We start from the raw sequence: 13,911 nt of genomic DNA, 5'->3' as shown, positions 1-13,911 counted from the left end.
ATGGCACAGAATCATCTAGAACTCCACACTAGGAACCACTTCCTCCCTGGAAATTAATATTTCATCTGTTAGCAGAAATGAAATATTTAAATTTCTGTGGGCCATCATACACAAGGGTGGATCACCAAGAGCTGCAAGCAGCCCACATATTTTCTAAATTAACTGAGTCAAACTCCAGCCAAACTCAAATACTGGTTTGGAAAAACAAACCAGAGCAAGACAAGGTAGTGCATTCAACACATGAAACTATTGTGGATAGAGACAAGAGTCAACTGGGGCATATATAAACAATCAAATTAAGTAAGTGCAAATTACAAAAAAAACAAAGAATAACTGAACCAGGTAAATTATGAGAGGAAAAACAAGTCTCATGTTAAGGGCAAAAACAAAGGGCACACAACCAAGACAAAAACCAAGATCGTAATTTGTTAAGGGGGGGGGGGGGGGGGTATGGGGGCTTTGAGAAACGCTGGGTTAACATGACAACAGTCGTGACAATTGTATTCTCAATTACAGTCAGTCTGCCTTTTCACCCTTATTTCACTTTGCATTTGCACTTGCCTTGTCAGCAGTTTTATTGCTGAAGTGTTTTGGCCAAATCAGTATGGAACTGTAAAATACACAGTGTTACAATGTGATTCCAAATCTCCATTAACATTGTTAAATTATGTATGTGTAAACAGCATCAGCCATTGTTTGCACACAATATACGCAGTTACATTTTGTTTCATTTAGTGTTCATAATGTGATATTGTGTCACGTATGGCCTCGCCCCCTCCCTTAGCTGTCACTCCGGGTTCCCTTGTGTCTGTGTTCGGTGCCTGTTTATCCCGCCCCACTCGTTTGTCTCCGTGATTCGATTCCTTGTTTGTTACCACGCCCCCGTGTCATTGCCGTCACCTGTCTCTAGTTTAGTTCTTTGTATATAAGTCCCAGTATTTCCCCAGTCTAGTTATCCGTGGTTTTGTCTAATCCGTCAGTTTGTGCTTTGTGCCGTGTTCATGCCGTTGTGTTTCTGTGTTTATGCCCGTTGATCCCGTTGTGAGTATTTCTCGTTTGCTGCCCTGTATTGCCTGTTTGTTCCACCGTTCTGCATTTACCCGTGTTGATTTTGGCATTCCCTTCATTAAAGGGACCTTGAGTGTCAGAAAGGCGCCATCAAATAAAATGTATTATTATTATTATTTATAAATCTCGCTCATCTCAGCACTTGTGTCCGTCCTCTCGCTCCGCTGCGTGAGCAGCGTTACATATTGTGATGCACACTTGATGTAAATACAAGATTATTCTATTTACACTAGTTGTTATTTAACTAGTTGTTATTTAACATTTTGTAGCCAAAATTTGAGAAAAAACTGTGATTGGCTACCAGTTATCCAGTAGTCCAGTTTCAGGGTTATAAGTAGGCAAGATAGGCCTAAATATGAACTAACAGTTCTATAAAAATATGTCCATTACTTACTGGTCCATTTATAAATGTATTAACATGTACTTGCTAATGTCTCAGATAATGATTACAAGGCCATTACTTACTCTCTAGTCTAGAAGGAACAGATGTAGTGTCCACATGTTATAATAGGTACCATACATTCATATTGATGTGTTCATCTTCTTGGGCTTATTCTGAACATTCCGCCAGTTCCTGTGGAAATATTTTAAAGTGTTATATTAATTTATTAATAGTGTCTTAAGTGTCTGAATTTTCATGACGTACATAGCAATATCTAAAAATAAAATGCAAGCTCCCGGTAAATAGCAGCAGGCAAAACTGACAGATGAGGCTCATGGATAAATATGACCCACGTACCATAACCATTAGTTATGACCTCCATCCTGCACTCTTTTGTATGTATCTACACATGACGCAGAAGCTGCTAGAAACCCCAGTGATAATTTATTGTTTGTACAGTTTATCATGAAAGACACTTCAAGAACTGTTTTGAGTGGAAAATGGGCCACAGTTACTGCAGGGTGTTTTACCAGGCAGAGCTGTGAGTTTAGAATTTGTGATTTACCAGCATTTATCTAAAAAGAAAGAATTTTAAAAGGATATGAATCAATAGTGCATGGCCATGCACTATTAAGTTTCATTAATAGCACGTTTTTTGTTACATTAATAGCATTTTTTGAATAATAGCACATTTTAAATTCAGTATCCCATGTTGGGCTAAAATAAAGATCTCAAGAACATTTAGCATTTTAAGACCATGCCACTGTAGTGATACAGACACAAACAGATGTTTGCAGACCAGCAGGTTTTATTAGCCACAGGACAAGGAAATAGACGATGGTCAGGGACAGGAGGTTATAACCAGCAGAAGGCATAAACCACTTCATAAGGACCATCAAGAACCAGTGTAGAGAGGTAAATCAGTAACTCTTGTAATCCACACACTTTAGAAAGCACTCGGTATGTACACTGAGTAAATGGCAAAATGCACCAGGTACTGGGAGCTGAATGCTTAAATACTGGTTGTAAAAGGTGTACTCAATATACTGCTGATGATGAGCATGGGAGTGGTGAATGGTCTGACAGAGAATTCTGGGGAATATAGTCCTTCGTTGAACCTGGCGATGTGACAGTCACAATCACTGTCTAATTAATCCTGATTGAGTAAGCAGTGAAAAGATCAAGGCTGACCTCCCTGGACATGGGTTAGAGGTTAGGAATTAGTACTAGGGTTAGGGGTTAGGTTTAAGGTTAGGGTTAGAAGAAGAAGAAGGGCTTTGGTTAGGGTTAGGTAAGGGTTTAGGGGTTAGAGTCAGGGTCAGGGTAAGTTGGGGTTAGGGTTAGGGCTGTGGAACATGACAAGGTCCTGCTGGTCTAACCTTTCACCATGTGAATGAGTGTTAGTGATAATGGTGTGGTTCAGTAGTGTGGTAAATGGTGTTAGTGATAATGGTGTGGTTCAGTACTGTGGTAAATTGTGTTAGTGATAATGGTGTGGTTCAGTACTGTGGTAAATTGTGTTAGTGATAATGGTGTGGTTCAGTAGTGTGGTAAAAGGTGTTAGTAATAATGGTGTGGTTCAGTACTGTGGTAAATTGTGTTAGTGATAATGTTGTGGTTCAGTAGTGTGGTAAATGGTGTTAGTGATAATGGTGTGGTTCAGTAGTGTGGTAAAGGGTGTCCGTGATAATGGTATGGTTCAGTAGTGTGGTAAATGGTGTTAGTGAAAATGGTATGGTTCAGTAGTGTGGTAAATGGTGTTAGTGAAAATGGTATGGTTCAGTAGTGTGGTAAATGGTGTTAGTGATAATGGTGTGGTTCAGTAGTGTGGTAAAGGGTGTCAGTGATAATGGTGTGGTTCAGTATTGTGGTAAAGATTATCTGTGATAATGGTGTGGTTCAGTAGTGTGGTAAATTGTGTCAGTGATAATGGTGTGGTTCAGAAGTGTGGTAAATGGTGTTAGTGATAATGGTGTGGTTCAGTAGTATGGTAAAGGGTGTCCGTGATAATGGTATGGTTCAGTAGTGTGGTAAATGGTGTTAGTGATAATGGTGTGGGTCAGTAGTGTGGTAAAGGGTGTCAGTGATAATGGTGTGGTTCAGTATTGTGGTAAAGATTATCTATGATAATGGTGTGGTTCAGTACTGTGGTAAAGGGTGTCAGTGATAATGGTGTGGTTCAGTAGTGTGGTAAAGGATGTCAGTGATAATGGTGTGGTTCAGTAGTGTGGTAAAGGGTGTCAGTGATAATGGAGTGTCTGTGATGAGGGTATGATCCAGTTGTAACGGTGGGGAGCTAGGACACAAGTGCTGAGTAAAGCGGGTTTTATTAACCGTAGCGTTAGTGGTTTCAAATAGCCTAGCCATGCCGACACGGAGATGTCTAAGGCATATCAAACTGAACAACAATACAGACACAGATATTAAACTAAAATATGAAGACAGAGCAAACGGTGGTACACTAACAGAAATTCAATAAACATGAAATACAAAAGACAACACACGAGAAGAGACACTATAACCAGTGTTGGGGAGTAACGAATTACATGTAACGACGTTACGTAATTTAATTACAAAAAAAGTGTAACTGTAATTCGTTACAGTTACAATGAGAAAATATGTAATTCAGTTACAGTTACTTCAGGAAAAATTAAGAATTACAATTTTAGTTACATTTAAAAAATATAAACAAAAACCTTTGCGAAATATTTAATGATATTTTTATTGCTTAGCTACTACCATTCACTTGAATGTGTTTGTCCTTTAGCATGCTAGCTTGATTTACAGGCTAACCAAATTTGCGGTTTAAAGTCTTAAACAGGTATTCGTTGAAATCATTCGTTGAAATGGCAACACGGTGGCTTGGTGGTTAGCACATTTGCCTCTCAGCACTGGGGTCTTGGGTTCAGGTCCCTATCTGAGTGGAGTTTCCATGTTCTCCCTGTGTTTGCGTGGGTTTCCTCCGGGATCTCTGGTTTCCTCCCACAGTCCAAAAACATGGAGGTTAGGTAAATTGGCAGTCAACAAATAAAAATTCTCCCTGAGTGTGTGTCTGTGTCTCTATGTTCAATAAAAAGTAGTGTCTGTGTCTGTGTGTGTGTGTGCTTGTATGCCCAGTGGTGGATGGTGCTCTGCCACTAGGGTCTGTCCTCTCTCCCCTTCCTGCACCCCATTCAGTCCCCCAGGGGGCTGTGGCTTCCGGTAGAGAGTACGCTGTGCACAATTGGCTGCCGCTTCTCGCCGGTGTGTGTGTGTGATTGATTGTCTGTGACTTGTACCTGTGTTAAATTGTAAAGCGCCTTGGGAATCTGGAAAGGCGCTATATAAATCGAACATTCATTCATTCATTCATCATACATGACTATTATAGACAATGACAGACGGTATCAAATGAGTATTTATGACTGTTTGGTGTTGGAAAAACGTTTGTCGATGTCTATGACACAACTACCCAATTGGTATCATTGGACCTATCTTAGACCTACCGTTCGACAAGCAATACATTTAAATTAAATTTGTATGAAGTAATGAAATGCACTTTGGTATCTAATCAAGTGCAACACGTGCAGATTGTATAGAATGCAGTATTTAGAGATACAATGCAGTTAGTTACAGCTAGTGTAAGTAAAGATGGTTAATAGATATGTGCAGAGTAGATAAATTACCTAGGGAAATGCATGTGTGTGTAATGTGTTTATGGCAGTACAATGCACAGGGCAAAGAAAAATGTATGGTATAAATAAATGTGATAAATACAGATGGAATCATACAGATAATATACAGATTATCCTATACCACTGTAGATAGGGCTATACAGATGTGAAATGAAGAGGAACACTGTACAGATTTTGTGTGAATTGTAAGGTAGGATAGAGGGGAAGGAAAGAATGGTCTTTGGGAAGAGTTCAATAAGGTGACCGCTGTGGGAAAGAAATGGTTTCTGAACCTGCTTGTGTTAGTCTGCAAACTGTGAAAATGGTAGAGCCTGGGGGAGGAGCAGAAAAGAGTATGGCCCGATGACAGTAGTCTGAGAATTATACATGCCTGGTGCAGGCATCTCTTCTTGTGGACCTCATGTGATTGCCTGTCAGCAATTCCCTCTCAGCTTAGTAATCTTTTAAGGTTCACACTGTCAGTTCTCAAAAATTAAATGTTGATCATGGGTCAATACTCATTTAAACCTTAAAGTAATCAAAAAGTAATCCAAAAGTAATTAGTTACATTACTTTTCAAAAGTAATCAGAAAAGTTACACTACAATTACATTTTAAGGTAACTTGTAACTGTAACGAATTACTTTTTTAAAGTAACTTACCCAACACTGACTATAACAATATAGACATACTAGAACTAAGAACCAGATACAGTGGACAGTAGCACTATGTAAGGAAACCAACAAAGACTTAAATATATCCTGAAACCTGGAACTGGCTAAACTTAACCATGAATAGCAGTGATAAGCACAATAGTTTAGCCAGAATCTGAATAGCGAATATACGACATCCAACATTGACCTACGACTAGTGACTGGAACACTCAAGGAATATAAACCAAACTAGTCTCAAAACTAAACTAGAAACAGCTGAAACAAACTAGGAGTGCAGGGACATGAAGGCGTGTGTAACGTCTCCAGTTATTCCTTGTGACTTCTGGTTTGTACCACCCTGGTTAGTCTTAATAGTTACTGTGATTAGTTTCGTTGAGCCGCGTTGTATGTTTGTCATCCTTCCACTGGGTTTCAGAGTTGTTTGTACTTACCTTAACCTGCCTCAATGTCATCGGTTGTATTAGTGTATGAGATGCCTCCCATTAATTCCTACTCTTGTATCCGCTGTTAGATTCTTGTGTGTACGTGTCATCATGCCCCGTTGGTCAAGAAAGTGTGTCTCTGGTTTACATGTTGGTGTGTTGTCCCTCTCTCCTGCAGAGATCATATTAAATATGTTAATTAAAGCTCCACTCTCTCAGCGATTGTGTTTGCCATCTGACTTCGTACAATCTAGTATGTTACAGAAAGATCAACCCCAACAGAAACATAGCGAGAGAGCAACTCATTTCTGTAAATCTTTGGCTTTTCTGTCTGCCTTTGATCTCCTGGGTGTTTATTCTGGCAAAGGTTCTGCTGAGGACTTTGCATTTTTTGCATTTTATCTTTGTTCCTATTCCTTTAGTATTACTCTTGGTTTTGTCTGTGCCTTGTGTAGCTGTCCATCTGGTCCCTGTGCATGTTTCTCTAGTCTTAAGGCTGCTTCTCATCACCTTAACCTCTTCCACTACTCTCAGACCTCTCTCTTCTTGTCTTACATCTGTGTCTCCCTGTTATTGGTTCTGTCTCCCCCAGGTCCATTCCTGTGGCCCAACTAGTGCATAAGGTTACTCCTGTCTCACCAGATCTTAAATACCCTGTGTTTGATCTACTCCAGGATAACACGCCACCCTGTTCCACCTCGCAGTGTCACAGTGCCTCCCAGAGGTGGGGACTCGAGTCACATGACTTGGACTCGAGTCAGACTCGAGTCATTAATATTAAGACTTTTGACTTGACTTGAAAAAATATTCAGAGACTTAGACTTGACTTGGACTTTTACACCAATAACTTGGGACTTGAATTGGACTTGAACCTGTTTACTTGCAAAGACTTGATTTTTTTTTACCCCAAATCTAAATTTTAAAACGCATATTAATATTTATAAAGTGCGCCCCATTAATTTCATTTCCGTCCTTCTGACGCAGACCAGTCCTCTGCTTTTCCACACTCTGTACGCTGTGTGTGTGTGTGTGCATGAGCTGCAGCACAACCAATCAAATGGGGGGTTGGCGAACGTAAATTTTTACCGGGCGGGGTGTAAAATGGACACAAATTAAGTATTATATCGCGATCGATCGATCGCCAGTGGTTGGTGCCAGAGCGAACTAGTAACTCATTGAATCATAGCTGTGGATCAGAGGTAAATAAACTAGATTTTTTTCCGGCGTGAGAAATCGGATGTGTGGCGTGAGAGCGTGTGAAGACGGTCAAATGCGTGTGTCTCACGCTCAATGCGTGAGAGTTGGCAACCCTGGGTTCTGTATCTGAACTCGGGGAAGAGAGCCTCTCTCTGTCACCATCATAATATCCAGTTCTATCTCAGCATGGATTGTGTATTTGAAGACATCTACGTCGAGAAAAAATATATTGACAAATGTGGAGCGAGTTTTCAGCTATGGGGACATCATTCATCGTGCACAAATGACATACAGACTTTTGGCCAGCAAATGCAATGCAGAAAAGTTTACTGAAATGTCTAAAGTTGCAGATTCCTGTTAATTGTTCAGTTCTTATATTTGTTGGTCTTGTGTCACTCACACATGTTCTCCAAGAAAATGCTGTTATGGTTCTTTGTATTGTACTGTGAAAATATCAGCACTTTTTATTTGAACATGAGTTCTACTTATGACTTTTTCACAGAATATTTATTTCTGGAAAATTGTAGTTTAAAGTATGAATATTTTTGCAGCTAAGTTTAACAAATTGAACTGTGCAATAAAGAGGTGTAATTTTAATTTTTTTTTATACTTCGTGTTTTCAGTTGCACATGTTTTATCAAGATTTGAGGAGAATACAGATTTAAAAAAGAACGCATGTCTATTATTTACATTTAAAATATACCTGCAACATTGGTAAAAAAAAAAAAGACTCGAAAGGACTTGAAATTCCAAGTTTCAGACTTGGGACTTGACTTGACTATTGCCTGTCTTGACTCGAGACTTGACTTGACTTGAGTGTCTTTGCTTGAGACTTGACTCGGGACTTGAGGTATAAAGACTTGGACTTACTTGAGACTTGCAAAACACTGACTTGGTCCCACCTCTGGTGCCTCCCCACGACTCCATGTTTCTGGTTCCCTCAGTCCTGTTACTCCTGATCAAGTCTATTACTGTTACGCTCCTGTCCATTCCAACCCCCCATGTTTTACAGCTCTCTCCCAGTTCATTATTTAACATGTTTTAGTGAAAGGCTCAGCAAGGTCCAAATTGTTGGAAAGTCACACTTTGTTAAAACATCAAAGCTGTACATTTGCATGTTGTAAACACTGAAAAAACTGAATAAGTCGTAAACGGACAAAAGAGAGAAGCAGGCCAGAAAACGTTTCAGATGTGATGCAAATTCAGCATTTCTGTATCTGCTTGCTCGGCCGAAGTTCTCTGGTAGCATGATTGATTTCGGTTTCTTTCAATGGGAGATTCAGTGCACTATGAAGCTGATAAAGTTTGGGGTTTGCACAGAAAATCAGAACCAATAAAACGATAAAATGACAAAAAAAAGACAACAAATGTAGAAGTCTAAAAATGAATTTAAATGTTTAAATGTAAATTTTTTCCTTTTATATTTATTCATCTTGACTTACATTATGTTCTTCAAGGAATATTTTAGAAGTAAATCTAAAAAAAAGCATTCAGGAAAATTCTAATTTGAGTTAGAGTAGAAATTACTTCCTGAAGTGTTACACGAGGTATAATTTTTAAATTGGCTACATTTTAAGATCTTAAATTTTCACATATCACTAATACATCAATATGACAGTGGGGTTATTATTTCCACTTTATCTTAGAACTGACCTGGCATCATATTAATGCTTTGGGAATGATGTGTTTCTATGTCTCACATATCCTCTTTTAGCATTCTGGTTCAATCTGCAACAACTCGTATCAGTACTACAGTTTGAAGACCTATAGAAATGCTAAATTTTGTCATTTTTGCTTCATTATCAGACATGTTTAAATTCATACACCTAAACATATCAAACATGTTGTCATGGGTTTTATTCACTGTAATTAATCATAATCGCTTTGTGGATGGGGCATTACCATCTTATAGCAGTTTTACTGTTAATAACATTAACTGTTAATGTTAATAACTCCAGCTTATAATTTCACCAAAAATAATTATATTTTTATTAACTAATTAATTACTAAATAATTAGTTAATGTTTAATAAGAATTTCCATCTACATTACGGGTTAATCACTGCAAAATGTAATGAAATACATCAACTGGTAACTTTTACTACAACATAACACCTATGAGTTTTACTGTCTGGTTCAGTGTGTTCTTAAAATATCAAAATCTAGTCAGAAAATTCGTACTGAACAGAAGGCAGAGGCTGTTCTCCAGTGACATTCCCTTTTGACAAAACTGTCTTTGACAATCACCCTCCACAAACAGATGAAAACTCTACAGCTCGGCAAAGCTTTCATTTGCACAAAAACTGATTATTATCAGTTCTTGCATTCATTTGTAATTATACAATAATCCAGTAACTGATTCAGTGTCATCTGAATTGCTCATGTGACATAACTCTCTCCTCTCTACAGTGAGTACCACTATTTCTCAGCCTGCACGGAGAACAACGCAGTGAGGATCGGCTGCTTTTGGCCTAATCCTGTCGTGGAACACTATATCATCCATATCCACAAGCAGTTCTTTTCCAACTGCACCTTGAAATCTGTGGTCTATTTAGATCCATCGGAAGACACTCTCGCAATCCTCATTCTCATTCCAGTCTTGCTTACCGTGGCCATGGTTGCATTGGTAGTGTGGTGTAGCAAAAGAAGTGATATACTTGCTTAGTACTGAAAACTAAGAAATAGAAGAAACTCAGTGTCATGCAGGACCAAAACTGCCATAAAACATTTGGAGGCAAAATGTCCAGTGGAACTATTGGAACAAATCACCAATGAAACAATTGGATAAACGGCCAACATAACTATTTGAGCAAGTCACCAATGGAGCTGTTGGAGAAAAGGCCAGTGGGACTAGTGGACCAAGACTGTTAGCATTACATTTATTCAGGACATGAATTAAAACGGTAGAGAACTTTTAGGTATAAGAGTGAAAGCAGGATCAATATGTTCTTTAATACTCCTTCATAAATGTGCATTGTGAGGTTTCCTTGAGAATTATTTCTTTGACTACTGTGTCAGACACTGGTTAATCCTTTTTTAACTCTACTTTTGGGGACTATGCTTAACTGTAAAGAATGCTGAATGCGTTTGAAATTCGCATGTCTGCTGGACGTAGTGTTTTGTGCAGATTTATTTGTGGGTGGTTTCATTGTCCTACTACAGGGGCTTCAAGACATATTGAAATCTAATCACAGTATTAGTGGTTTGAAGTGAGGCTGTTCATCATTTTGAAAATTTTTGGACTAATTTGAAGATTAGTATAGTTTTATGAGGTAATTTTGCTATTATTGAATCATGTGTTATAGTGCAATATCATGTTTAAACTCAATAACCTAGAATTAGACCTAATTAACCTAGAAGTATTGTAGCCTCCACTGAGATTTGCTCTACAAACCTCCAGGAGGTTCAGCATCCAGTGTAATATTCTAAATAACTGAATAATCGTGTGAATAACCTCAGACTTACAGATCACAAAAACATACAGTAGGCTATAGTAATAATCAGGTCAAAGAACACAGTGGAGTCAGAAAGAATATTGTTGAGCAAACAGCAAAAAAATGATTGGACAGAAAGCCAAGTAAATCTACCACTTAGAAAGATTAATAGCTTTTGACAAGAACATTGAACGAACTATAGTAAATATAATGATAAACCAGTAAAAAAAGAAAGCATTGTTTAAATGACAAGGAATAGCCTTACTTGAATGGTTCAGAAATAACGTTAGAACAATGACATGCACTAAAACATCTTGCCGTGTCCTCAAGAAATATGAGTCAGTGGCCCTTCAAGTTGAAGTCAGGAAGGATATAAATCTTTCCCGGAGTAGGCAAAGAATGAGAGGAAATGGGCTGGCTACGATTTTTACTAAAGGAGGTACAGGAACTACAGAGTCCAGTTTTTCCCCAAACGTGTATTGTAGTAGTTTGTGTTGCTATTATGAGACATAATATTTTCAACTGGTTTTTCTGTTATTTATGTGAAAAATGACTTATATACGCTATTATATTGATTGTGTTTGAGGTGGTTAGTTCATCTTGTATGTTTATTTGTCTAAAAAGTGTTTGTTGTCTTGGAGTTTGTAAAGGGGAGTTAGTTCTTTTGTTATTATTAACATACTGTTACTTTTGAACATTCTCTGCTGGTCCCTCTGTATACGGTTTACTACCATGACCCTGTCTCATTTCCCACACTAGCATACAGGCAACCAAAACAGAATCAATCCCAAGTGTCCCTCCCCCATCTTAGTAACTCATATCTAGCAAATACACACATCCACTTGAGAAACTGTGCCCTGAGACCTCACATGACACCATCATGTCATTTCTTATAGCCACAAACAGCAGGACAACTGTGCACATACAGAAAGGTTTTGTAACAAATTGCAATGTTTTATGATTGCTAATAAAATTGTGCACATAATTTTACATTTTTCCTCAGGCCTGGTCTCAGAACACATTGTACTGTTAATGTCATCGGCTGTGGTCAGTGTAACATTTATAATCTTGTTGACATAAACCAGCTTTGGAGTTTCAGGGGTCTGACTTGCTGAGGGAAAAAAGCTTCACAGTTGCATATGTTAATTTTTATTGTTGCTGCATGAGAAACACAGGCAACATTCTAGTGCATCACTGTTTTATGTGCAGAGCCTTAAGCTTTAACTTTCATTTTATTCAGTGAGTCCCATTCCACTGGGTACAATTTAACCCTAAAACAAGCACAGGCAGTCAAGCTCTAAGTTTCTCCTAGCTGGACTACATGTACATGTGAGTTATCATACTAAATTATTGAATGTAATTCTCATTCAAAACATGCAGCTGGGTTTAGGTTAGGTATTGAGGTACAGGTTAAGATTATCATCAGGTTTAGCACATTTTTTATCTTATTTTGCTTGCTGATAAATGTGCAGTTTAGATCTGAACCTATATTTAAATTAGGACTGTCATTAATAAATAGATTTAGATGTTTTGTATTCATCACAAATACATTTTTATATCCTGTTCAACAAAAATGATTAATAAAATAAAATTGTTAATATCTTACAATTATTAATATCTTACAACTCTGTACCAGATCTTATTGCTTATGTTGTATGCTTAAAACAATACAGACTGTGAATACACCAAACTTGGGCTTCCTTGGTCAAAGAGAACAAACTAAAAATAAACTTAGACCTTGCTTGGAATTCCTCTTCATTAGTTTTCATTATGTGGACAATGCACAGCTGAACAGTACTAAAACAAAACTCACCTTTGACCCAATCCTAATACATCAGGCAGACAGGAGATGTAGATGTGATTTGTTACATTAACATAATAATAATAATAATAATAATCTTTATTTGTATAGCACCTTTCATACATACATGCAACTCAAAGTGCTTTACAAAATCAATAAGAAAAACATTAGAAGGAAGCGAAGATAAAAAAAAAAACTAGGGGTGGGCATAGATTAATTTTTTTAATCTAGATTAATCTAAATGAAATCTTGAAATTAATGTAGATTAATCTATATTAAAATGGCTCATATGCGTGCTACCCAAGTAATGACTAAAAATCAGTTTTTGAGATAGGGTTTCTTAATACAGGGGGTGCATTAGACCAGGGGCTAATCTCCTGTTTCCAAAATGCATCAATGACTGCTTGAGAAATGACTACTTTGATACTTGAAGAAAAAAAATATGCTCAATAAAATGGCTACTCGTGTTCAACGGTTTATTCAGTTAAACATGAATTTGTAAGCCTACATACAGTACATTAAAAGGGGTTGATAACATGTTTATTCAGCTAAACATGATATTTGAAACATCCCCTCCCCCACTTTTTCAAAATTTTGGTCCTCTGCAGGTTTAACAGTTAAAAAGAAATATTTAAATAGCGACGAATCTAGCGCTAGGACCATGCAGAAAACGACCGCTCCGAGCTCCGCTCCGGTAACACTTTACGTTCCTAAAATTGTCACGGTGAGGCGGCCCCCTACCGGCCGCCTCTGTCCACAGCGGCTGTTGTTGTTGTTTGGTGACGTCATGTGCGTCCCTCAGGTGGGCGGAGCCCGTGATCCGTCTCACCTGAGGGCCGTTTGTTTGCCTATATATGTCTTGTCTTTGTACCAGTTGACCGCTGGTCATTATATCCTTAATTTGGAGATATTGCACGGGTTTTTGGTTTGCGCACTTTCTTCATTAAACCATACTTTTTCCCTGAGACTTGGCGTGATCGCTTCCATTTTATTTCGCTCACCCTGCCCGTCACAGAATGAGCAGCCGCTTTCGGAACCCGCCAGTCTCATTTACTTTCTCCTTCGCTCGTGGTCATGTCTCGTGGTAAGTGTTTGTCTGCGTGGTGTTTGTTTATTAAATGTTGTCTGAAGAGCTGGGTCATTTTTTCTTTGTCCCGCCGTGCTTGAATGTTGTTGTGTGTGACACGGCGGTGACTAGGGCAGTCGACCCTGATACAGCAGTTCGTGTTGAGTGTGTTGTTGTAAAAATTGTGTACGTGTGAATGGGCGTGTAGATCAGTGT

The 13,911-nt window shown here is 38.3% G+C and overlaps 1 protein-coding gene and 1 long non-coding RNA gene across 2 annotated transcripts in view; one reads left to right on the top strand and one right to left on the bottom strand.

Annotated features, from left to right (window-relative positions):
• LOC143519061 (receptor activity-modifying protein 3) overlaps window positions 1-11,818 on the top strand; it is a 35,331-nt gene extending 23,513 nt beyond the window's left edge. Inside the window, exon 4 of the mRNA XM_077012112.1 lies at window positions 9,804-11,818. Within this exon, the coding sequence (XP_076868227.1) occupies window positions 9,804-10,059 (256 nt within the window). The 3' untranslated portion in view covers window positions 10,060-11,818. The remainder of the gene's footprint in view (window positions 1-9,803) is intronic.
• Window positions 2,257-11,183, bottom strand: LOC143519062 (uncharacterized). The gene is made up of 3 exons (XR_013132350.1): window positions 11,094-11,183; window positions 6,208-6,370; window positions 2,257-4,421 (listed from the first exon to the last, which is right to left on the bottom strand). It is a non-coding gene; the product is annotated as an uncharacterized LOC143519062 (long non-coding RNA).
• Window positions 11,819-13,911: the final 2,093 nt, after the last annotated feature.

The sequence above is a fragment of the Brachyhypopomus gauderio genome, chromosome 7 (assembly GCF_052324685.1).
Source record: "Brachyhypopomus gauderio isolate BG-103 chromosome 7, BGAUD_0.2, whole genome shotgun sequence".
Lineage (NCBI taxonomy): Eukaryota > Metazoa > Chordata > Actinopteri > Gymnotiformes > Hypopomidae > Brachyhypopomus > Brachyhypopomus gauderio.
The sequence above is the reverse complement of the archived record's forward strand: the minus strand, read 5'-3'. Positions and strand labels throughout refer to the sequence as shown.